Source organism: Chrysemys picta, chromosome 5 (genome assembly GCF_011386835.1).
Source record: "Chrysemys picta bellii isolate R12L10 chromosome 5, ASM1138683v2, whole genome shotgun sequence".
Classification (NCBI taxonomy): domain Eukaryota; kingdom Metazoa; phylum Chordata; order Testudines; family Emydidae; genus Chrysemys; species Chrysemys picta.
The window spans coordinates 101,166,172-101,189,357 of NC_088795.1; the positions used below are offsets into that span (position 1 = coordinate 101,166,172).

Here is a 23,186-nt window from a genome sequence, read left to right on the forward strand (position 1 = left end):
GAAGCAATGGGAGCCCTGGACTTTTTAAATAGCCCCCAGAGCCCCGCAGCCCTACCCCAGGGCTCCAGCAGTGGGGCTCTGGTGGCAATTTAAAGGGACTGGGGCTCCAGCCCCTGCTAGAGCCCCAGGCCCTTTAAATTGCCCCCTGAGGAAGCCGGGCCACCTGGGTACAGCACACCGGCTCTTGCCGGTACGCTGTACTGGGGCTTGGGTGCGGGGCCCTCTTAGGGGTGGGGCCCGATTCAGGGGAATTGGTTGAATTGGCCTAAAGCCAGCCCTGTCTCCAGGAGCATAGTGGCTTAACCAGAATGCTTCTGCATGGGGAGCACATGCTAGAGTGGAAGCTTCAATAGCCTATGAAAGAATGTGGCATGTGCTCTCTTCATGCCGGCCATGCTCAGTTAGGTAATATACAAGGAGATGACGGCCACCTAATGTCAAGCCCCCACTCTCTTTTTGGGGTTTTAGTACCACCACCAGTAGTAGATACCTTCAGTCCTTACCAAGGACAGTAATTCTGCCTGTCCCTTGCTCTGGGACTGAGAGTATATGTGAAGCTTCTGGTATCTGGCCATAATCTAGCCCATAATAGGGGAATTCATTTTGTTATTCTACTGTTCATTTCATTATAAATATTTTCTGATTTGTGTCACAACTATAGTTAAGATGTGTCGCAGTTCAGGGCAACTGCATCTGTAGTCCCTCTTTATGGTCCAGCAAGGGCACCTAATCTTCGGCTTCCAGCTTCCCAGCCATCACCCTTCTTGGGTGGAAACACGTCTCTCTCTCCTCTGTCTGGGGTATTTCCAGGATGGACAGCTTCCTGCCTGCACTATGTTATTCCCCAGCAAGGCCAGACTGTCTTGCAGCCTTTTATAAGCAAGCACCTATATTCTTACGGTAAAAGCATTACAGAGAAAACATATTAAAACAATAAAAGAACCTGCAGGCATGCCAGTAAGATTACCAGAGATCAACCCAATGCCAGCAAGGGCTCTGACTGGTGAAAAGTCCTCCAAAACCACCCCAAAGGGTTTTTTTTGTGGTTACCAGTTCGTAACTGCTTTAGCTCAGAACCAGCATACCCACGAATCTGAAAGTCGCTCTTTTATCCACTTTGGGTCTTTGAAGAGACCACGAATAAGTAATCAGCCAGAGAATGGGTTTTCTCCTCAAGAGACCGCTTCAAAAGGATGGATACAGAGGTGGGTAATTTGTATTCCCCACTTCCCAGGTATGTCCTAGGAATACCATTTAAGTTTGTTTGTCAAGAATATTGTTACAAAGAGTACTTTGAAGCTCTGTAACACTTCCCAGGGTTTATATTAGCCATGTCTCCTCATCAAAGAAGTTACATACTATTCCAAAAATACATAAACATTTGCCTTCTTAATGTAATGAACTCCTAAAATACTTAAACTTAATTCAATAAAGTTTGTCCAGAATAATGCAGGAAATTGCCATCTCTGTCACAAGGTGTATTATAGCATATGTGAAACTGAGGAGGCGATATTGATATTGCATTGGAATATCATTTCTGCACAGCAAAAAATACCACATTATATAATTATAGATGGCTTAATTATGGAATGAATTAGTTATGTTTACTTAGGCATTTTTTACATCCTGCGTTACATTATTCATGCCATTATTTGGCTGGCCTATGCAGGTGTGTTTCTTGGAATGGATTTTCTGCCTCAGAATGTACAAGCATTGGACAAAGAGCCAGAAATATACAGGCTTGGAGCAAAAAAACTAGCTACTGGAAGCTGCTGCAAACCCATTCTGAGTGAGGAAGATTAAATGGGTGAATTTTATTCATTTGTTTTTTAAAATGTTTTTTAATGGTATCCCCAATTTTAGCTTATTAGGCCTTGACAAGAGTTTACACTAATTCTTGTGTGGGTCTCTGAGTGTTGCTGGTAGTGCTGTGGATGTCAGTTGTGGGCCAGCTGGTTTTTAATTAAACTAATTAAATCTAATTAAATCAAGTCAATTAATCGCAGTTAACTCACGTGATTAACTAAAAAAATTAATCGCAATTAAAAAAATTAATAGCGATTAATCTCAGTTTTAATCACACTGTTAAACAATAGAATACCAATTAACATTTATTAGATATTTTGGATGTTTTTCTACATTTTTATAGATGTATTGTATTTGGTGTTGTAATTGAAATCAAAGTATATTATTTTTTATTACAAATATTTGCACTGTAAAAATGATAAACAAAAGAAATAGTATTTTTCAGTTCACCTCATATAAGTACTGTAGTGCAATCTCTTTGTCATGAAAGTGCAACTTACAAATGTAGAATTCTTTTTGTTATATAACTGCACTCAAAAACAAAACAATGTAAAACTTCAGAGCCTACAAGTATACTCAGTCCTACTTCTTGTTCAGCCAATAGCTAAGACAAACAAGTTTGTTTACATTTACAGGAGATAATACTGCCCTCTTCTTGTTTAAAGGTCACCAGAAAGTGAGAACAGGCATTTGCATGGCACATTTGTACTTGGCATTACTAGGTATTTACGTGCCAGATATGCTAAACATTTGTATGCCCCTTCATGCTTTGGACACCATTCCAGAGGACATGCTTCCATGCTGATGACGCTTGTTAAAAAGATAATGTGTTAATTAAATTTGTGACTGACCTCCTTGGGGCAGAATTGTATGTCCCGTGCTCTGTTTTACCCGCATTCTGCCATATATTTCATGTTATAACAGTCTCGGATGATGACCCAGCACATGTTGTTCCTTTTAAGAATACTTTCACAGCAGATTTGACAAAACACAAAGAAGGTACCAATGTGAGATTTCGAAAGATAGCTACAGCACACGACCCAAGGTTTAAGAATCTAAAGTGCCTTCCAAAATCTCAGAGGGACCAGGTGTGGAGCATGCTTTCAGAAGTCTTAAAAGAACACTACTCCGATGTGGAAACTACAGAACCCGAACCACAAAAAAGAAAATCAACCTTCTGCTGGTGGCATCTGACTCAGATAATGAAAATGAACAAGCATTGGTCCACACTGCTTTGGACTGTTATCAAGCAGAACCTGTCATCAGCATGGACACATGTCCCTTGGTATGGGGTTGAGCATAAAGGGACATATGAATCTTTACCGCATCTGGCACGTAAATATCTTACAACACCAGCTACAACAATGCCATGAAAACACCAATTCTCACTTTCAGGTGACATTCTAAGCAAGAAGCAGGCAGCATTATCTCCTGCAAATGTAAACAAACTCGTTTGTCTGAGTGATTGGCTGAACAAAAAGTAGGACTGAGTGGACCTGCAGGCTCCAAGATATTACATGGTTTTATTTTTGAATGCAGTTATTTTTTATACATAATTCTACACTTGTAAGTTCAACTTCCATGATAAAGAGATTGTATTACAGTACTTGTATTAGGTGAATTGAAAAATACTATTTTTTTTTACAGTGCAAATACTTGTAATGAAAAATAAATATAAAGTGAGCCACTCTACACTTTGTATTCTTTGTTGTAATTGAAATCAATATATTTGAAAATGTAGGAAACATCCACAATATAGAATACCATTTATTTCAATTATTGTTTAATAGTGCGATTAATGGTAATTAATTTTTTTCAGTCGCTTGACAGCCCTACAAAAAAGCCATAAAACAATGGGGAGTGATTTTACAATTGGAAAAATAATTGTTTCTTTATTGGGATTGTGTCTCCCAAAGTGGATAGATTTCTCCAGACACTCATACATAAACCGTGAGAAATTAACAGAAATATTATTACATTACCAGCCCCACAAGAAATACTACTACTCATTTTCAGTACCATCAATTTACCTGGATAAGGATAAACACTGTGATACCTATTACTCAGAAACTGGAGAGTAGGTTTTTAACATATATTTAATTGCTTACTGGTTTTCCTCATTACAGTTTCCTGTGAGTTTATAAATTTTACTTTACGGAACCTTTATTATTTATATATAAAACCACAAATTAGTGACAAACTGATGGTATGTTAAGTAGTTTCTGGGGTTTCTTTTGACCTAATATGACATGATACTGGATACCCCCTATATGTAGGGCCCCGCCAAATTTGTGGCCGTGAAAAACACATCATGGACCGCATAATGTGATCTTCAATCTGGTTATTGTAAAAGGTTCGCAGTATTGCCACCCTTACTTTTGCACTGCCCTCAGAGTTGGATGCCTGGTGGCTGCCCAGCTTTGAAGGTAGCACCATTTCCAGCAGCAAGGCAGAGGTGAGTGTGGCGTGATATTGGGGTGGGGATCACTTTGGAGGGCGGGCAGGGCTGGCCTTTTGGGTGGGCGCCATGGGCAACTGCCCAAGGTGCTGTTGTCATGGGGGTGCCGTGAACTGGGAAGGGGCAGGGCTGGATGCGGCCCGGTTGGGGGTTCCTACTGTGCAACAGACTACAGCTGCTAGTCCTGACCAGGCAGGGGAGGGATAGGACTTCCTCTTCTCCAGCCTGGGCTGCTCCCGGGGCCAGGTCAGATCCACCTCAGTGAACCTCTCCTAGCTGCAGGGAGCTCTGCGGCTTCTGGCTGGGAGCCCAGCTCTGAAGGCAGCATCACCACCACCAGCAGCGCGGAAGGGTGGCAATACTGCAACCCCTCTACAATAGCTTGTGACCCTTTTGGGTTTGGACCCCCACAGTTACAAGTCTGTGAAATTTCAGATTTAAATATCTGAAACCATGAAATTTAATATTTAAAAAATCCTATGACCGTGAAATTTACCAAAATGGACCATGAATTTGGTAGGGCCCTTCTTATATGTGTGTATAACTTTCTAAGATGAATAGTCCCTCCTCATCCCCAGCCCCACCCCAGAGCCCGCATCCTCGCCCGCACCCCCAGCCAGAGCCCTCATCCCCCACACACCCCAACCCTCTGCCCCAGCCCTGAGCCCCCTCCCACACTCTGAACCCCTCAGCCCACCCCCACCACATGAATTTTGTCATGTGCACCAATATAACAAATGTGGAGGGATAGCTCAGTGGTTTGAGCATTGGCCTGCTAAAACCCAGGGTTGTGAGTTCAATCCTTGAGGGGGCCACTTGGGGATCTGGGGCAAAATCAGTACTTGGTCCTGCTAGTGAAGGCAGCGGGCTGGACTCAATGACCTTTCAAGGTCCCTTCCAGTTCTAGGAGATGGGATATCTCCATTAATTATAAAATTCATTCCACATATGGACGTAAAAAATTAGAGGGAACACTGTGGCACAATCTGGTCCCTAAAGATTACTGTATTCTCTAGATCAGGCCTGCACAACTCGTAAAGTGATGAGGGCCATATTACTCCAAAGAAAACAGCTGAGGGCCGTAACCCCCTGAGCGCCACCAACCCCCCCAGCACCGCCCGCCCCACCAAAACAGCAGTATTGAACCTCGGTAATATGTTATAGCGGGCCCCTAAGGTAGTATAATTAAGGTAAAAGAAAAATGTCTTTTTGCTAGAAGTAGAATAAGATCTTCCCCCCACTTTGTCATTAATTGCCCTGTTGAATGAATGAGGTGTGAATGAGGAAGGTGTGGAAGGCAGGCACCTCCAGACAGCTGCAACCCTTGGAGAGGGCAGGGCCGGCTCTAGGATTTTTGCCGCTCCAAGCAAAAAAATTTTTGGCCACCTCCCCTTTCTTTATTGTGCCCCTCTGCCCCCAGCCCCACCCCAACTCCACCCTTCCAAACCCCTTCCCCAAATCCCCAGCACCGCCTCCTCCCCCGGCGTGCCGCATTTCTCCTCCCCCCCGCCACATTGCTTCCTGCGGGCCCCCTGCGACCTCCCGCCTTAGCTCACCTCCGCTCCGCCTGCTCCCCCAGGCGCGCCACCACTCCGCTTCTCCCCCCTCCCTCTCAGGCGAGGGAGGGCGGAGAAGTGGAGCAGCGGCGTGTTCAGGGGAGCAGGTGGAGCAGAGGTGAGCTAGGGTACAGGGGAGCAGGAAGTAACGGGGGGGTAGAGGAACCGCTCCCCAGTCCAGTTCACCTCCGCTCCACCACCTCCGCCTCCCCCGAGCGCCCGCCGCTCGGCTTCTCCTCCTCCCAGCCTTGCTGCGCCAAATAGCGGTTTCGCACGTGGCAAGCCTGGGAGGGAGGGGGGACAAGTGGAGTGGCGGCGTGTTCAGGGGAGCAGGTGGAGCAGAGGTGAGCTAGGGTGCAGGGGAGCAGGAAGTAACAGGGGGGGTAGAGGAACCACTCCCCACTCCAGCTCACCTCCGCCACCTCCCCTGAGCGCCCCGCCGGTTGGCTTCTCCTCCCTCCCAGCCTTGCTGCGCGAAACAGCTGTTTCGCACGCGGCAAGCCTGGGAGGGAGGGGGGAGAAGCGGAGTGGCGGCGGTGCGCTCAGGGGAGCAGGCGGAAGCAGAGCAGAGACGAGCTGGGGCGGCGAGGGCACTTTTTCCCCATGCCCCGGAGTCAGCACCTATGATGGCCGGCGCCAGAATGCCGCACCTAGAAATGTGCCGCCCCAAGCACCTGCTTGTTTTGCTGGTGCCTGAAGCCGGCCCTGGGAGAGGGGATGGGAGCCAGACCAGATCAGTAGAACAGGTCAGCCACCGACTCACCACTGGCCTCCTCAGCCCCCCTCCCACAGCTCGTTTATTCACCCTCTGCCACTGCCTGCTCGCTCGCCTCCTCAGCCCCCCCACCCCTCCGGCTCACCTGCCCCCCCGCCACTGCCCGCCCGCTCGCCTACTCAGCCCTTCACCCGCCCAGCTCGCCTACTTGTTCCCTGCCACTGCCCACCCGCTCGCCTACTCAGCCCCCCCTCCCTCACCCACTGCTTGCCTACTCACACCCCCCTCCCCACGGGCCGCACAGTGAGCCTATCTACTCAACCCCTGCGGGCCGCACAGTGAGCCCACGCGGGCCGCATGTTGTGCAGGCCTGCTCTAGATGATGGTCCATATTCTGCTCTCCCTCAGACTACAGTAAAGCTTCTGATATTAATGGAGTTACACTGTTATAAACCTGTCAAGTGAGAGCAGTATCCTGCCCAGTGGAGTTATTCTAGATTTACATTGGTATAACATATTATGTATGATTAAATATGGTCCTCTAACTCTGTCCTTTATGATCCTTCCTTAATTAAAATCCTAGACAAGGGTTGAAGTAGCTGTCTTGAACAACAGTGCCTATATTAAGGAAAAATTGTCAGACCTCGCTATACTCCCTGCATATGACTATTTGGAATCAACTAATATAACAGCAACAAATGCAATTATTTCTACCACCTTCAGACTATTTAAATCTTATTGGGACTTATATATTGTAAATGCTTTTGTTATACCTGAACACATGCCATGTCTCAAGAGTTATTACTGTATATTTTTCAGCATAAGAAAAATCAAGGAAATCTGATACATTTCTTAACTTGAAACTAGTCATTCAAGTAATGTCCTCATATATATATGTAGTGCAGTATATAATTATAGTATAGCCATCTCTTGTTCTGAAGATTTCTTTCAATGTCAAAGATTTTAAAAATTCCCCATGCAATACTTAGATATTAATTGCTACCTTCAGGGTATCTTTTCTACATGCCAATATTTCTCATGCATGAGGTATAATGAATTGTAAAGGCTCATAGCATGCTATCAGTTATGAAGTAGAACTCTTACCGAAGTCCATGAGAGTTCTTAAAAATCAGTCGTGTGAGATGGAGTAGTTAAAAAAAAGAAACTGACTACCAGACTTCTTACCAGGCTTGCTTTTTGTGTGAATTTGTACAGTTTGTCATGAAGCCAATTACAGGTTTGCATTGTTGCTTAAACAAGTACAGTAATGCAAGTATCTCAAAGTGGCATAGAATGAACAAGCTTCTTGGTAATTCCAGTTTAGCAAAACACCATCCTATTCTGACACTGCACAAATGTCAAAAATCAGTTTTCCAAGAATTTATGAGATATGGAAACTGGGTGCTTTTTGGGACTGAACTGGATCCTGACAATGGTAATGTAGAGGAACAGGAGGAAAGAATCCTACAGGAAACAATATGTATCATTAAGTACAATGAAATTTGTGTGCAGAACTGACTCATGCCACAGAAATACAATGAAAATTTTCATATTTAATTTTAAAATTATTTCCTCATTATCTGCAACATATTTATCCATGCTGATATCTACAATAAGACCATAAACGTAGTCTAAGTTAGAATATTTTTTCCATCTCAGATGAAACTACAAAACAACTAGACTAAACTAAACTTACAGGTGCTACAAATATTCCATGTTGATCCTGGGCTAGAATTAAATATAGGATGCTATTTGTAGCAACCTTTACTACATTTTAATGTAGATATTTTGTCTTTTATATATATTACTAAGGCTGCTTTGCTGCAGTAACTGCACAAAAGGGTGTGAATTCTCCATTACAATAAATAAAAGATGAGGTGAGCACCATGGCACGGTAAAAGTCTCACAAGCAGTACACATGGTTTATTTAATCCCTCTCTTACTGTTGTTACATGGGACTGAGACTGTTTCAGTGTTTAAAGACTGAAGCCCTGCCAGATAAGAAGCCTCAAGCCCTAATTAGTTGGCTTCACAGTGGGACAATCGTTAAACAGAAAGGTCAACCCATTACACTAGACCAGAGGGAGAAAGAAGCAACTCCATAGCTGTTAAACTCTCCTCCCTGAGCAGCTCTATCTCCCTGTGCATTACATCTTCCCATCACAAGCTAGGCCCTCACACCATGCTGAGGCTGAAGGGATTATTGGGGTGCAGGAGCCACAGCAGACTGACTTTCGGGCCACCATTTCATCTTCTTATGTAAAACAAACTTGGGGGGTATGAGTTCTCCCAGCTCAGATCGATGCAGAGTGGTGATGTTTCTGTTCTTGATTGCTAAATGTGTTGTAGTGCTAGTCACCCATCTAGCTGGAGAGCAAAGACTTTGTTGTTGTTTACTTTGAAACAGAAAGTGAGATAATAGGGATTGGAATCAATACTGTAACTGTGCATCTTTCAGTCCATAGTTTAATATAATGTAGAATCTGCACTTGGAAATTCCATCTTCCCTAACCATACTTGGAAACTATAATCAAATATATGGAGCTCAAATCCCTTCCTACAAACTGAGAAGTGGAAGAAGAAAAGGACAGACTCTCAGTGGCATTGAACTTCTAAAACAAACAATGAGAGATATGCTTATATGTATAAAGACCAGACTATCAGGAGCCAAGATTGGTATGTGAATACTTGTGAAGATATAAAGCAACATTTAAACAGTTATTGTGGTAAGAAAGAAAATGATGCACTCTGCCATGTTGTGATTTTTTTCCCTCTTTGACGGTAACAAGATGGACCTGCACCAAAACTAAAGATCCAAACAATCTGAACTTTGGGTAATGTGTACTTCTGGATACAAAGCGAACTCCTCTGCAGGAACCCTGACTAGGCTGAAACAAAACCCAGACTCTATATATCCTTGAATTTTGCAGAAGTCTGTGTCTGGGTCCCCGCTTAGTGGCTCAGGCCCATCTCCAGTTATAACGGTGTTTGGATGTGCAACTCTAATATTCTTTGAACATAAATATCTAGTTTTCACAAGAAGTAATGTTAGTTTTGAAAGCTGCCTTGTACAATGTTGTCTATAGGGTGCTAATAGACTGCTGTGAATCTGGAAACCTTAAATTTTTCAAGCACAATTTTGTGACCTGGATAACAACATTATTAACTATTTAAAGTCTTAGAAATAGATTTCCCTTCTCTCAGATGAGAAGGCTGTCAAAATTATCTAAGTATCTAGAGTTTTATAATGCTGCTCATCACTCAGCCTCTGAACATCTTCCATAATCAATAGCAATAGTGCAGTCCTAGTGGACTTCATGCATTCTCTGGCTCTCTGTCTTCAGAGTAAAATCTCTGCTTGGTTTTTTTGTTTGGTGTTTTGTAGTTGGTTTGCTTGATTGATATTTGAGGGGAAGGTGTTTGGGGAGAACAAACAACACAAGTATGTAGGGACACAATTAGATTTCAAGGCACAAAATGAGATCAGACTAGCTGGAGACATACAGGATAACAAGAAAACATTCTACAAATACATTAGAAGCAAGAGGAAGACTAAAGACAGGGTAGGCCCTTTACTCAAGGGGAGAGGGGAAACAATAACAGAAAATGTGGAAATGGCAGAGCTGCTTAATGACTTCTTTGTTTTGGTTTTCACCACGAAGGTTGGTGGTGATTGGACATCTAACATAGTGAATGCCAGTGAAAATAAGGTAGAATCAGAGACTAAAATAGGGAAAGATCATGTTAAAAATTACTTAGACAAGTTAGATGTCTTCAAGTCAAGTCTAGCCTGATGAAATGCATCCTAGAATACTCAAGGAGCTGACTGAGGAGATATCTGAGCCATTAGCGATTATCTTTGAAAGGTCACGGAAGATGGGAGAGATTCCAGAAGACTGGAAAAGGGCAAATATTTTGCCAATCTATAAAAAGGGAAATAAGGACATCCTGGGGAATTACAGACCTGTCAGCTTCACTTCTGTACCCGGAAAGATAATGGAGCAAATAATTAAGCAATCAATTTGCAAACATCTAGAAGATAATAAGGTGATAAGTAACAGTCAGCATTGATTTGTCAAGAACAAATCATGTCAAACCAACCTGATAGCTTTCTTTGACAGGGTAATAAGCCTTGTGGATAGGGGGAAAGTGGTAGCTGTGTGTGTATCTTGACTTGAGTAAAGCTTTTGATACTGTCTCACATGACTTTCTCATAAACCAACTAGGGAAACATAACCTAGATGGAGCTACAGTAATGTGGGTGTATAACTGGTTGGAAAACTGTTCCCAAAGACTAATCATCAATGGTTCACAGTCATGCTGGAAGGGCATAACGAGTGGGGTCCCCCAGGGATCAGTTCTAGGTCCAGTTCTGTTCAATATCGTCATCAATGATTTAGATAATGGTATAGAGAGTACGCGTATAAAGTTTTCAGATGATACCAAGCTGGGAGGGGTTGCAAGTTCTTTGGAGGATGGAATTATAATTCAAAATGATCTGGACAAACTGGAGAAATGGTCTGAAGTAAATAGGATGAAATTCAATAAGGACAAATGCAAAGTACTCCACTTAGGAAGGAACAATCAGTTGCACACATATAAAATGGGAAATGACTGCCTCGGAAGGGATACTGCAGAAAGGAATCTCGGGGTCATAGTGGTCCACAAGCTAAATATGAGTCAGCAGTGTAACACTGTTGCAAAAAAAGCAAACTTCATTCTGGGATGTATTAGCAGAACTGTTGTAAGCAAGACACGAGAAGTAATTATCTGCTCTACTCTGCGCTGATTAGGCCTCAACTGGAGTATTGGGTCCAGTTCCGGGCATCACATTTCAGATGTGAACAAACTGGAGAAAATCCAGAGAAGAGCAACAAAAATGATTAAAGGTCTAGAAAACGTGACCTATGAGGGAAGAGTGAAAAAAAATTGGGTTTGTTTTGTCTGGAAAAGAGAAGATGGAGAGGAGACATGATAACAGTTTTCAAGTACACCTCTACCTCAATATAATGCCACCCGACATAACACGAATTCGGATATAATGCGGTAAAGCAGTGCTCGGGGGGGGGGGGGGGGGGGCTGTGCACTCCGGTGGATCAAAGCAAGTTCAATATAACCCGGTTTTACCTATAACACGGTAAGATTTTTTGGCTCCCGAGGACAACGTTGTATCGAGGTAGAGGGTACATAAAAGGCTGTTACAAGGAGGAGGAGAAAACTGTTCTTAACCGCTGAGGATAGGACAAGAAGCAATAGGCTTAAATTGCAGCACAGGAGGTTTAGGTTAGATATTAGGAAAAACTTCCTGTCAGAGTAGTTAAGCACTCTGTAAATTTCCCAGGGAGGTTGTGGAATCTCCATCATTGGAGATTTTTAAGAGAAGATTAGAGAAACCTCTCAGGGATGGTCTAGATAATACTCCTGCCATGAGTGCAGGGAACTGGACTAGATGACCTCTCGAGGTCCCTTTCAGTTCTATGATTCTATGATAGTCCCCCCACTCCCCACTTTCAAATTTCTTAACTTTCTCAAACACATTCCTTTTATTTTTGAATTGTGCAGAGCAGGGAAATGGCTTGTTTTTAGGTAATTTTGTTCATTCCTAAAGATGTAGGAGAATTAACAAAGCTGAGGAACTGAATATTTTGTAATTCTATAAAAGTCCCAAAACACCTTTTTGCTTTTCCAGTTGATCTTCTGCACTTAAAACACATTAACAAAATCTGTTCAGCCATTTCTGGCATCAATTAAACAAACAAAAAACTTCTCATTGTTCCATTTATAAATTTTTCAAAATAGACCCAAATCCTTAGCCCAGTCACCAAGTTCGGTGGCCTGAGCACTCAGCAGATGCATAGTAGGTCATGAGGAGCAATTCTCCCAACAGACAATCTCCACAGCTGCCCCTATGGAAACTACTTTGGTCCAGCGCACCCTCTTCCATGGTTCAATGAGCACTTTCCACAATGGAAACAAGCACCAATGGATCTGCACTGCCATGGATCCTTTCATGCCACTTCTGGAACAGTCCTTCCCATCATGCTATTCAGGAAACTTACAGTTTACACAGAGCAAGATTCTGCATTCTGCAGGAGGTGTACACACACCCAAAACCTTCCCGTCACCAACTGATGCAGCAGAAACTCACCAGTTCTGAAGCCGCAGAGCACTGAGCCGCAGAGCACCAGTTCTGAAGCCGCAGAGGAGAGGGCCCCACAGACACAAAAAACAGCAAGCTGAAACTTTTTCATTCATTTTTTTTAGACTGAGTCCTGCCTTGTATGGCAGGAATGCTGGATCTTAACCTCTGAGCCTCCTGAAATGGGCACTTGTTTCAAATTAGAGATTATTTTAAAAAAGATTATTTGAAGTTTGCCACCATCTCAGACTCTGGGTCACTGAACTTTAAAAGTTCATAACTTTAAAACTACTCAACTGTTCTTCTTCAAATGTAGTTTGTTTTGTAGCTATTAGCTATTGTAGCTATTGTTTTGTAGCTCAACAGGGCCGGTGCAAGGATATTTTGCGCCCTAGGCGAAACTTCCACCTTGCGCTTCCCCCTCCCCCTACGGAGCATCGCTTATTATAAACTTTCAAAAATGAATACTGCATAATGTGGCATTGTTAATTAGAATTAATACACATTTGGCTTGAAAATTTATTAATTTCATTATTTAGTCTACATATTTAATGAAAATAAATGGCCTTGAGTCTCCTGCACATGGCTAGAGTCCCTCCTGCCCCTCCCCGCCCATGGATCTGGAAAGGGCTATTTTGGGGATCAGAGCACAGACCTGGGAGTCGGGATCTGGCTTCTATTCTCCACCCTGGCACCAACTCACTGGATGACTTCAGGCAAGTTACTTCTCCATTCCGGGCTTCCGCTCCCCCCAGCGCTAAGGTGTGAAATGGTTCCTTGCTCCTGGGCTGGAAAGTGCAATGCAGGCAGGAGGGGGTGTCTGAAGGCCTGTCTTCCCCACAGGTGTGAGGCGAGGGCAGAGTTCCAGCCTCTGTCATGACTGTCCTGGTTGCTTTATTCTGCCCCATGCCAATCACTGCTGAAGCCCCTTACTCAGAGAGCTCTGGCCCAAGGCAGAGGCGTCACTGTCACTCTGGGCCTGATTTTCAGAGATGCTGAGCAACTGCGGTACCCCCAATGTCTGTGGGAACTCCAGAGTTCTCAGTACTTCTGAAAATCAGGGAAATTTATTTCACATGCTGGGCCAGGACTGAGCCTGCAAAGGGAGGTCGATATACATCCCTCAATCCACAGCAGATCTCCCATCAATAACAATACAAGCAATCAGGAGAATGAGGAGGAGCATTTGGTTCAATGCTGGGAGTGGGGAGGATATGGCCCTAATGTGGTCACTGAACTTCTACCTAGTAAAGTTACTGGTGCATCTGCTGTCATTCAGTGGGAGAACAAAAATCTCTTGGGTGCTGCAGCCTGCCCAGGGTTCAGCTGCACTTAACCTGATTTGCTCGCACACTTGCAGTGGTTGTGCACCACGCAACTGGTCACCCATGTTACATGAAAATCTGGCTCTGACAGTGTCGTAATTAGACTCAACACTTACTGCCGCATTTCCTAGAGCTGTTGTCCCACACTGGCTGCAGACTCAGGCAGACAGAACTGTGTCGGCTAGACACCTGTCACTTCGGAAGATTTTTCTTGTAGCCATAAGGGTTCGAGACAGCCGTGTTTCTTCACTGAAAACTTGCACTGTGCTGCCCCTGAATCCCAGATGAATACCTTGTGTGGGCAGGTGCCGAGCTCAGGGCTTGAAGGCCTCTGGTCTAATGGTCTGAGCCAGCGCAGAACTAGGAGCCTCGATCTCCTGTGTTCAAAGAAGGATTCCGACAATGACTTCCCAGGTGACCTTTGGCAAGTCACGTCCCTGTTCTCTGCCTCAGTTTCCCCCAAAATGGTGCTCTATTTACATGCTCCACAGGGCTGCAGGGATGGATGGGGATGAAGTCTTGGAAGGTGGCATGTGCTGAGGATGGTTACATTTTTGCAGCTTTTTAACCCTGTATCCTCTGGCAGGGCCATGATCCACCCCCGCAGGTGGACCGGTGGCCACGGTCTCCTCTTCCTTTCCCCCACCCCTACCCCTCCCTCCCGCTGCTGCATTGCTGTCAATAGACCCAGCTGCAGGCGTGCTGATTTTACCCACTCTGATCTGCGGCCGGCAGCCCTTGGGCAGCAGCCGCTGCTGCGGCAGGGGATCCAGGACTGCCAGAGCCAGAGGGAGTGGGCTAGGGAGTGATATGGCAGCCCGCGAGCTCAGGGGCTGGCAGGGGGGGCACAGGCATGCAGTGATGTGAGGCGCGGCGGAGGGAGGTGGTGGGGCCCGCGGTTACAGAGGACGCCCACAGAGGGAGGTGCTAACGCAACTGCGAGTGGCCCGTCCTCCTGCTGGGAGCAATAGTGTAAAAAAAAAAAAAAAAATTGGGCGGCACCGCTTTTTGGCACCCCCAAATCTTGGCATCTTAGGCGGCCGCCTAGTTCACCTAGTGGTTACTCCGGCCCTGCACCTCAATAATAAATGCCACAAAAAAACGTAACAGATACAACTTCAGGTAACAGGAACTGACACTTAACGTAAAAAAGTCTGGCGTTGTCTCCACATCTCAACACCTCCCTTGTTATCTCGTGCACTTGAACATCTGTTTTCCTTTACACAAGAAATAAATTCCTTCCAGATTACATAAAATTATATTTATAAATAAGATATTCCTATGATGCAATTCATATAAGATGAGACCATGCAGTATTTTGGGGAAGAAGCATAATGGACCAGAGCTAACTGCTTTAACAAGTATTTTCTTGACTTCTGTGTGTTTGATTATTCACTGATTTAATGTTTGTTTGTTTTTCAAAAGGAAATCAACATTTCAAGTAAAAATAAAGTAGTATAGTGGGAATATGCTACGGAAGGGAAACATCGTATCTTTATTTCCCCACATATGGCAAGAACACCATAATTAGAGCAATCATAATTCTTCATCAGTTGTGCGTTGCCAGCCTTATGCTCATTGATGGCAGTATATGTTCTATGGCATGTCCACAGAAATGCATATTCCATTTCATTTTCTCGGTCTTTCACACACAGGAGAGAAAATTTCTCAAAAAGAGCAGACAAAGAAGTCCAAACATAGTAATGCAGGTAAGACCCATTTCTGCAACTTTCTATCACAAGAGTATCCCTATTCTACTCAATGGAACTAATCACCTGAATAAATACTATAATATCATGAGCAAAGTTGCAAATGTTTTTGGAATATTCAGTGTAAATGGAAAACATTTTAAATAAAATAATTCTAGCATTATATTATAAAAATAAGATATAACAATGTGATACAATGTAATGAAATCCCATTTTGGTCATCTTGCGAGAGACTGATAAAGTTCCAGGTGTTTAGTTTGATGTTAGCAAAGCCTCCGAAATCTTTATATTAAATGATGTCTTACCTAACATTCTTATATGCATACATTATGGCTCCATAGTTAAGGTTACACTGATTTTTTTCAAATAAGTGGGATTTCAGTATCCTTGTAAGAGGTGAAAATAAATGTTTGTCATTACAAAATAACACAAATTACTTCCCTAGTACAGTACAAATTTCATTTTCTAGTGAAAGCAACTAAGGTCAGTAGGGCTCTGCTTCAGCAAAGCACACAAGCAGGTGCTTAACTTTAAACAAGTCCCCATTGACTTACGTGCTTTGCTAGATCAAGGCCTAGTTTAAGAGTTCAAAAGAGTTAAAGCTGATCTATTTTATGATCCTTGTAATTTATAAAACAAGGCTTGGAAGGATTAGATTTTTAATCAGTAAATGTAGGTAAACATTGATTTCACTATATACACACAAACTGATGAAAAAATATTCCATCAATAATAATTAAAATTTACAGATAGACAAAGTAAGCAAACTACTGCCTGAGAACTTATTAGAGTTTGATCTAAGGACATTACTTTGTATATTTTGACATGTGATATTGACAATTTATGTTTTAACAGTTATAAATATTTAACTTTTTGAATCTCAGCATCTACTCTCATTCAATAATTATAGTCTTCCTAGAGCTCAGACCTAACTATTGTTATAGTTAATGTGAGCTGTGTGTTAACAGAAGGAAGAGACACTGGAGTTAATACTGTTGATGTAAGTAAAAGTTTACAGAAGCTGACTCTATATTAAAAAAGCTGTCATTTTGTACAGATTTCTTCTACATAAAATTGTAAAATAATTTATTACAAATATTGAGAGAACTGAATTTACTTCCTTATTACTTTAAAACAACCCAAAATTCTTGATAAAATTGAGGTTAATATAAAACACAATTTTCTAACTTTCCCCTTTATATAAATATATTTCTAATTAGATAATAAGAAGGGATGTAATATTCTTTGACTCAGCATTTTAAAATTATTTAAAATTCTTGATTGATGTAGGAAAAGGCTTTCTTTTTCAAATAATAAAGCAGCTTTAATTTGCTTTAGAAGACCAATCATTTTCAACTACAGAAACAAGGGTCACTATTAGTATCAACTACTAGAGAAAAATATTTTCACTTATCTAAGCTAGAAAAAAAAGTTTCTATAGATTATTATTGTTTCTAATTAGCCATACCCATGATTGTTGTTTACTGTTCAATTATTCAGTGTAACAGTGTTCAAGAAATTTGAAAGGTAACATCTTTTCTAGCTGTAAAATAGAAACCATACAGCATATTATGTTAACTGTATTGTGGAGATGCCATAAGAGTTCCAGGGTTAAGGTTATATTGAAATTTGCACTGAAATAGGGAATAAACCCCTGATTCAGCAAAGTAATTAAGTATGTGTCCAACTTTAATAGACACTGGTAATTTAAGGGAACTACTTATGTGCTTTAAATTAAGTATATTGCTTATGGGCTTTGCTGGATTGGGACCAGAATAAAGAGTGGCCCAGATCCTCAAAGGTCTAATTGGTGTTAGATTCCCCCAAAACTCCGAGGACCTGGGCCAGTGTCCCTAAATTCACAGCACTTACTATTTGACGGCTTGGCCTGCAAGGTCCTGTGAGATGCTGTACACTAGTGGTGGGCAACCTGCAGCCCACAGGCCACGAGACAGTGTTTACATTGACCATTCGCAGGCACGGCCACCCGCAACTCCCAGTGGCCGTGGTTCGCTGTTCCCGGCCAATGGGAGCTTCAGGAAGCGGCGGCCAGCACGTCCCTGTGGTCCGCGCCACTTCCCGCAACGCTCATTGGCCGGGAACAGCAAACTGCGGCTACTGGGAGCTGCAGCCAGTCAATGTAAACACTGTCTCGCAGCCCACCAGAGGATTACCCTGACAGGCCGAGTGTGGCCCCTGGGCCACAGGTTGCCCACCACTGCCGTACACTTTCAACTCCTACTGAAGTCAATGGGAGTTGAGGCCACTCAGCACGTTTCAGGAATGTTCAGAACAGTGGCAGATGTACAGTTAATGGAGCCCTGTGCACAGCTTATTTTTCAGGGGGGCCCCCCTGGGGACCCAGCCAAGAAAAAAAACATTCTCGCTTATCTTCCCCCCCACACCAGTTTTTCATTCTTTTTTTCTTCCTCCTCCTCCTCTATTATAAGTACTGGGAAGTAAATGAAAATAAAGACTGGTACCTTGATTGGGGAAGGGGGCTGGGGTGCAGGCTGGGGTGCAGGAAGGGGTGCAGGGGTTGGGCTCTGGGAGGGAGTTTGGATGGGCTCTGGGCTTGGGCAGAGGGTTGGGATGTGGGAGGGGGTGAGAGGTGCAGGCTCTGGGCTAGGGCAGGGGGTTGGGGTGCAGGAGGGGGGAGGGGTCAAGGTCTGGGAGGAAGTTTGGGTGGGGGCTCTGGGCTGGGGCGTGGGAGAGAGTTAAGGGGCTGGCGCTTACCTCAGGCAGCACAGCTCCCAAAGCAACTGGCACACACCCCCCTCTGGCAGCGGCTCCTAGGCAGGGGAGCCAGGGGGTCTCCGTGTGCCCCTGCCCACTGGTGCCATCCCCACCCACAAGCGCCACCCCTGCAGCTCCCATTGGCCACAGTTCCCAGTCAATGGGAGCTGCAGAGTTCGCTTGGGGCGGGAGCAGCGCGTGGAGACACCCCCCCCCAGGGGCCACAGGGACATGCCGGCCACGTCCGGGAGAGGCCCAGTGTGGAGGAAGGGAGGCTGAGCGTGCAGGGAGCCACCTTAGCCCTGATGCTGGCATGTCTCTGCGTGCCCCTTGGGGGGCGGGGGGCAGCGGGTCTCCGTGAGCTGCCCAGGGCGGGGGTAGCATGCGGAGCCATCTACCCCATGCTAGGGGCGTGCAGAGACATACCAGCAGCTGGCCGCTTCTGGGAGTGGCGTGGGGCCACCGGCCACAGCACACAGGTAGCCTGCCTGCCTGAGCCCTCCTGCACTGCCTGCCAGGACTTGGGGGCAGGTTGTCAGATGAGGTGTGCGCTGCATTTTGGGGGGCCCCCTGTCGTTGGGGGTCCCATGCCACCACACGGTTTGTTTCACGGTAAATCCACTCCTGGTTGAGAAACTAGAAAGATCAAGCCCAGAGTTCACAAATGGATGTTGTGAGAATTAACAAGTAAGGCTTTGAACCTACAAACACACACAGGATCAGGTCCTAAATCTGTTAGTGAATCTGAAACATTTTCAAATGGGTTCTTTTTCAGAATTATGTTTGTATTCACTGTGGGGGGAGCTCTTTAGAAAATAATTTCCTGATTTTATTAAGATATGAAAATAACTAACTTCTAGATTATAGTTAAATCCAAGGCACAGGCGACTTTTTCTAGTTTATAATTTTTTTTATTTATACGCACTGTTAGTAATAGTTATTTCTGTCACAAGAAACATCAAAAAATATTTTCATGGATGGATATTTGTCCTCAAGAGGATTCTCTAGACTCTAGGGCCAAGATTTTCCAAAGGGACTAGTGATTTTGGGTGCCTCAGCTTTAAAGGATTTTTATGCCACACGCCTTACCTTTCTCCAAATCAGACTCCTTTTAGGTATCTCAAGTTGGGCACTCAAAATCACTAGTCACTGTGGAAAACCTTGTCTCAGGCTTTCATTTAAAAAATAGAATGTATCTACGCCTTACTGTTGTGAAGAAAAATTTGGAAATGTGAACCAAAGGTAAATCAATGCAATGTTGTCTTCCTGAGTCTGCAAACAGCCTGAAAGAAATCACTCAGAGGCAAAACTGCTCCATTCATCTCAATATGATTAGTAACTGATATCTCAAAGTAACAATTTAAGGAACCAATCCTGCTAACTGTGAGATATGGGCCTAAATATTAACTTTTTAAACTAATTGATTGCTGAGCATTTTAACAGAAATATCTAGCTAATATGACACATGGATGTGATGACAAACAGCTTTGATGACAAATATTATGAAGGCATCACAATCAGAGTGACTCCATAGTTAAGAATACATTTACGCTTCTAGCAAGGTTTAAATTGGTACTTATGCATGAATACAATTATGTATCTTCCCCAAATCTGCAGCACTTACTCCTTCTGTACAGAATTAATATCTTGTAGATTTACATTAATCTTTTAAATGGTTTAAGAATTATAAACATTTTTAATGACCATTAGTTGAATTTTATTTTGCTGACTCTACCTTTAAAAATCCTTCTAGCAACAAAATCTCCCAAATTTGGGAGTTGAAAATTGACTCATGCATTCAAAAAAGCTTTGGCACAGTAGTAACTTTTTCAATCTGTTTTCTGTACTCTATTAGTCATAGCCACATGTCTATTTATGCTCTGATATTTGTCATTTTTTTAAATCAAATTAATTTGTCATTTTAAGTGTGACTTTCAGCTTTCTGTTATGTGCATTGAAGGTGACAGTATTGTTGAATTAAATTAGTGTATTAGGGAAGACATTAGGGGGTTGATGTGAATGAGTATGGTAAAATTAGTGCACTGTTTCTTGGTAAGCAGTATGAATGTTGCCTTAATCTAGGATTTCCTTACTTTCACTGTTTGGATTTTTGTAAAGAAATAGACTTGAGCAACTTTAATTCTAAATTAACTGAATTTATTAATGGGAATAACTCCTTCTCCTGAATGTATGCTAAATTCTTCAGCTCTAAAGGCAGAATATTTTGTATTTCTAAGAATAGGCTGCTTAACTGTTTCAAGGACTTCTAATAAAGTGCCTGATGCTGCAGTGTTTTTAAATCAAGGCTGTAGACTTCAATGGAAATTCTTCCTTTTAAATAGACAAGGATTAAGATCAAATTATTGTGTTAACTTTAGTCCTCAGCTCTCCGAAATACCTATAGAGAAAAAAAGTTCCCCTTAAATTCTATTTCAGACTAATCACTGTGTATGAGGTACACTTAATTGCAATATATTGTGAAATCTGTACATGAGACCGCCTTTATCATGCAATCTTACTAAGAGACCCCTATACAGTATCCTCAAGTAAAATGCACTTTCTTCTGCACCTTCATTAGAAGACTACCTATTTTTGTTGTTGCCTTGAGTGGTCACTTCACTGTGTTTTGCTCATAGTATATTTCAGGGGTTGGCAACCTTTCAGAAGCAGTGTGCCGAGTCTTCATTTATTCACTCTAATTTAAGGTTTGGCATGCCAGTAATACATTTTAATTTTTTTAGAAAGTCTCTTTCAAAAAGTCTATAATATATAACTAAACTATTGTTGCATGTAAAGTAAATAAGGTTTTTAAAATGTTTAAGAAGCTTCATTTAAAATTAAATTAAAATGCAGAGCCCACCAGACTGGTGGCCAGGACCCAGGCAGTGTGAGTGCCACTGAAAATCAGCTCGCGTGCCACCTTCGGCACACATGCCATAGGCTGCCTACTCCTGGTATATTTGATTCACCTTATTATAAATATACATAGCCGGTGATACATAGAAACTAAAATCACAGTATTACTCTTCAGGAAAGGGGTTGTAGCAAAATTTGAGTATATCACAGCCTATATTTATGTGAAATGGCCCGTTTCCTAAAAACGGAGCTAAACTTCAGGTAACCTAGGGCAGTGAAATACACGATCCAGCAACTTAGGTGCAAGACTGCTCTTAGACATTTAGTTCTCGCAGCTGCCTCTTGTTCAGCTTTTACCCTTAAAAATAACAGATCCCAGCACGATCCTGGAGCAAGAGCCAGGTACCCGAGTTGTTCCTTTTCAGTTTGTTTTCACACCCACGGGGAAAAAGCTGAGACCCGAGGCCGACCCGAGGCCCCCCGCCCAAGAGCAAGCTGACCGGGCTAGTGGGCTGAAGAGGGGAGAAATAGAGTCATCCGATGCCAGCCATCCTCAGGGCTGGGAAGCTGGCGACTCGTGACTATGGCTGTGACACTGGGCTGAAGGCGCCCTGAGCAGCTCAGCTCAGGACTAGGGGCTGCAGCAGTAAGTACAGGAGAAGAGCCCTGCTCCCCCAGGGCAGGAGTGAACCGCATGTGCCCGGAGGCTCCCCGGGTAGCTGACACGACTGCAGCCGCGGAACCGCCTCCTCTCTTTATTGGGCGGGACCCCTGCACTGCTCCCCCACAGCCGCAGGCCAGCTGGAGAGGGCTCGCCCCGCTGTGCCTCTGCCCAGGAGGCGCGATCACAAGAACAGCCCAGAGAAAGGAAGAGCAAGAGCTGCTGCTGCCAGCAGGGAGCTGGCTGGCTGTGCCCGCTTTGGTGCCCTTTCCAGGCAAGCCCCTCAAGCAGAGACATGGGGGGGGGGAGCAGATGTGGGCAGACAAGTACCAACTTCTGCCAACACCACCCCGTGCAGAACAGCTGGGAGCTTGCCAAGACCCCACTGGCTTGTTCTCAGGTGTGATCCAAGGGGTCAGGCTAGCAATGCCCGGCATCAGTGGGGGAGCGGAGGTGCATGGGGGCCCTGGGTAGAGACCGCTGGAGCCGCGCCTGACAGCCCCCGGGGCTGCAGAGCCAGGGGCACCCCAGGTCTCCCGCGGAGTGGAAAGCGGCCGGTGCCCGGGCCAACGCGCGTAGGCGAGGTACCTTCGGGGTTGGCGCTGATGAAGATCCGGACGCTCCTGCCGCTGGGCGCTAGGTGAGACGGCAGAGCCGAGAGGTTCCCGGAGAAAGCCGCCCGCCGGAACGCCGAGTCCCGCGGACAGGGCAGCCGGCCGGCCGCTCCCGCCGGCCACATCTCCCGCCGCCGCCTGCTCGGCCCCGCAGTGCTCCGCAGGAGAAGCTCCGAGGCAGCCGCAGTCCCCCCTCCCACCCCGGGCTCACAGCAGCCCCCGGCCCGCAGTGGCAGCAGGAGCAGCCGCGCTCGCCACCTGCTCGCTGGGAGCGGCCATACGGGCTCCCCGGATCCTCTTCTGCCGCCGCCGCCTCCTGTGTCCTCAGAGCAGCACCGGGCGGCAGCGGGAGGTCATCGGCGGCAGAGGCAGCTGGGCTTGAGCTTCCCCCGGCCCCGGGAACGTGCAAGCAGGAGGGCAGCCCACGGCCGAGGCAGCAGGAGGGAATGCAGAAGCAGGTGGCGGGTGGAAACAAACTTTATGCGCTGAGCTCTTCCCGGCTCCCTGCTGGGGGTTCAGCGATGACTCCACAATCCCGGCCCCATCACCAGCGATGGTGCAGCACAGCAGAGCTCGGCTACTGCGGCCAGCCCGGGGATGCGGGGGGGGGG

General features: G+C 44.7%; 1 protein-coding gene across 1 annotated transcript in view; it reads right to left on the bottom strand.

The window, feature by feature from the left end:
* The window catches only part of NWD2 (NACHT and WD repeat domain containing 2), a 142,541-nt gene extending 119,615 nt beyond the window's left edge, over positions 1 to 22,926 (bottom strand). Inside the window, exon 1 of the mRNA XM_005286331.4 lies at positions 22,550 to 22,926. Coding sequence (XP_005286388.2) covers positions 22,550 to 22,700 — 151 coding nt within the window. The 5' untranslated portion in view covers positions 22,701 to 22,926. The remainder of the gene's footprint in view (positions 1 to 22,549) is intronic.
* Between the last annotated feature and the right edge of the window lie 260 nt (positions 22,927 to 23,186).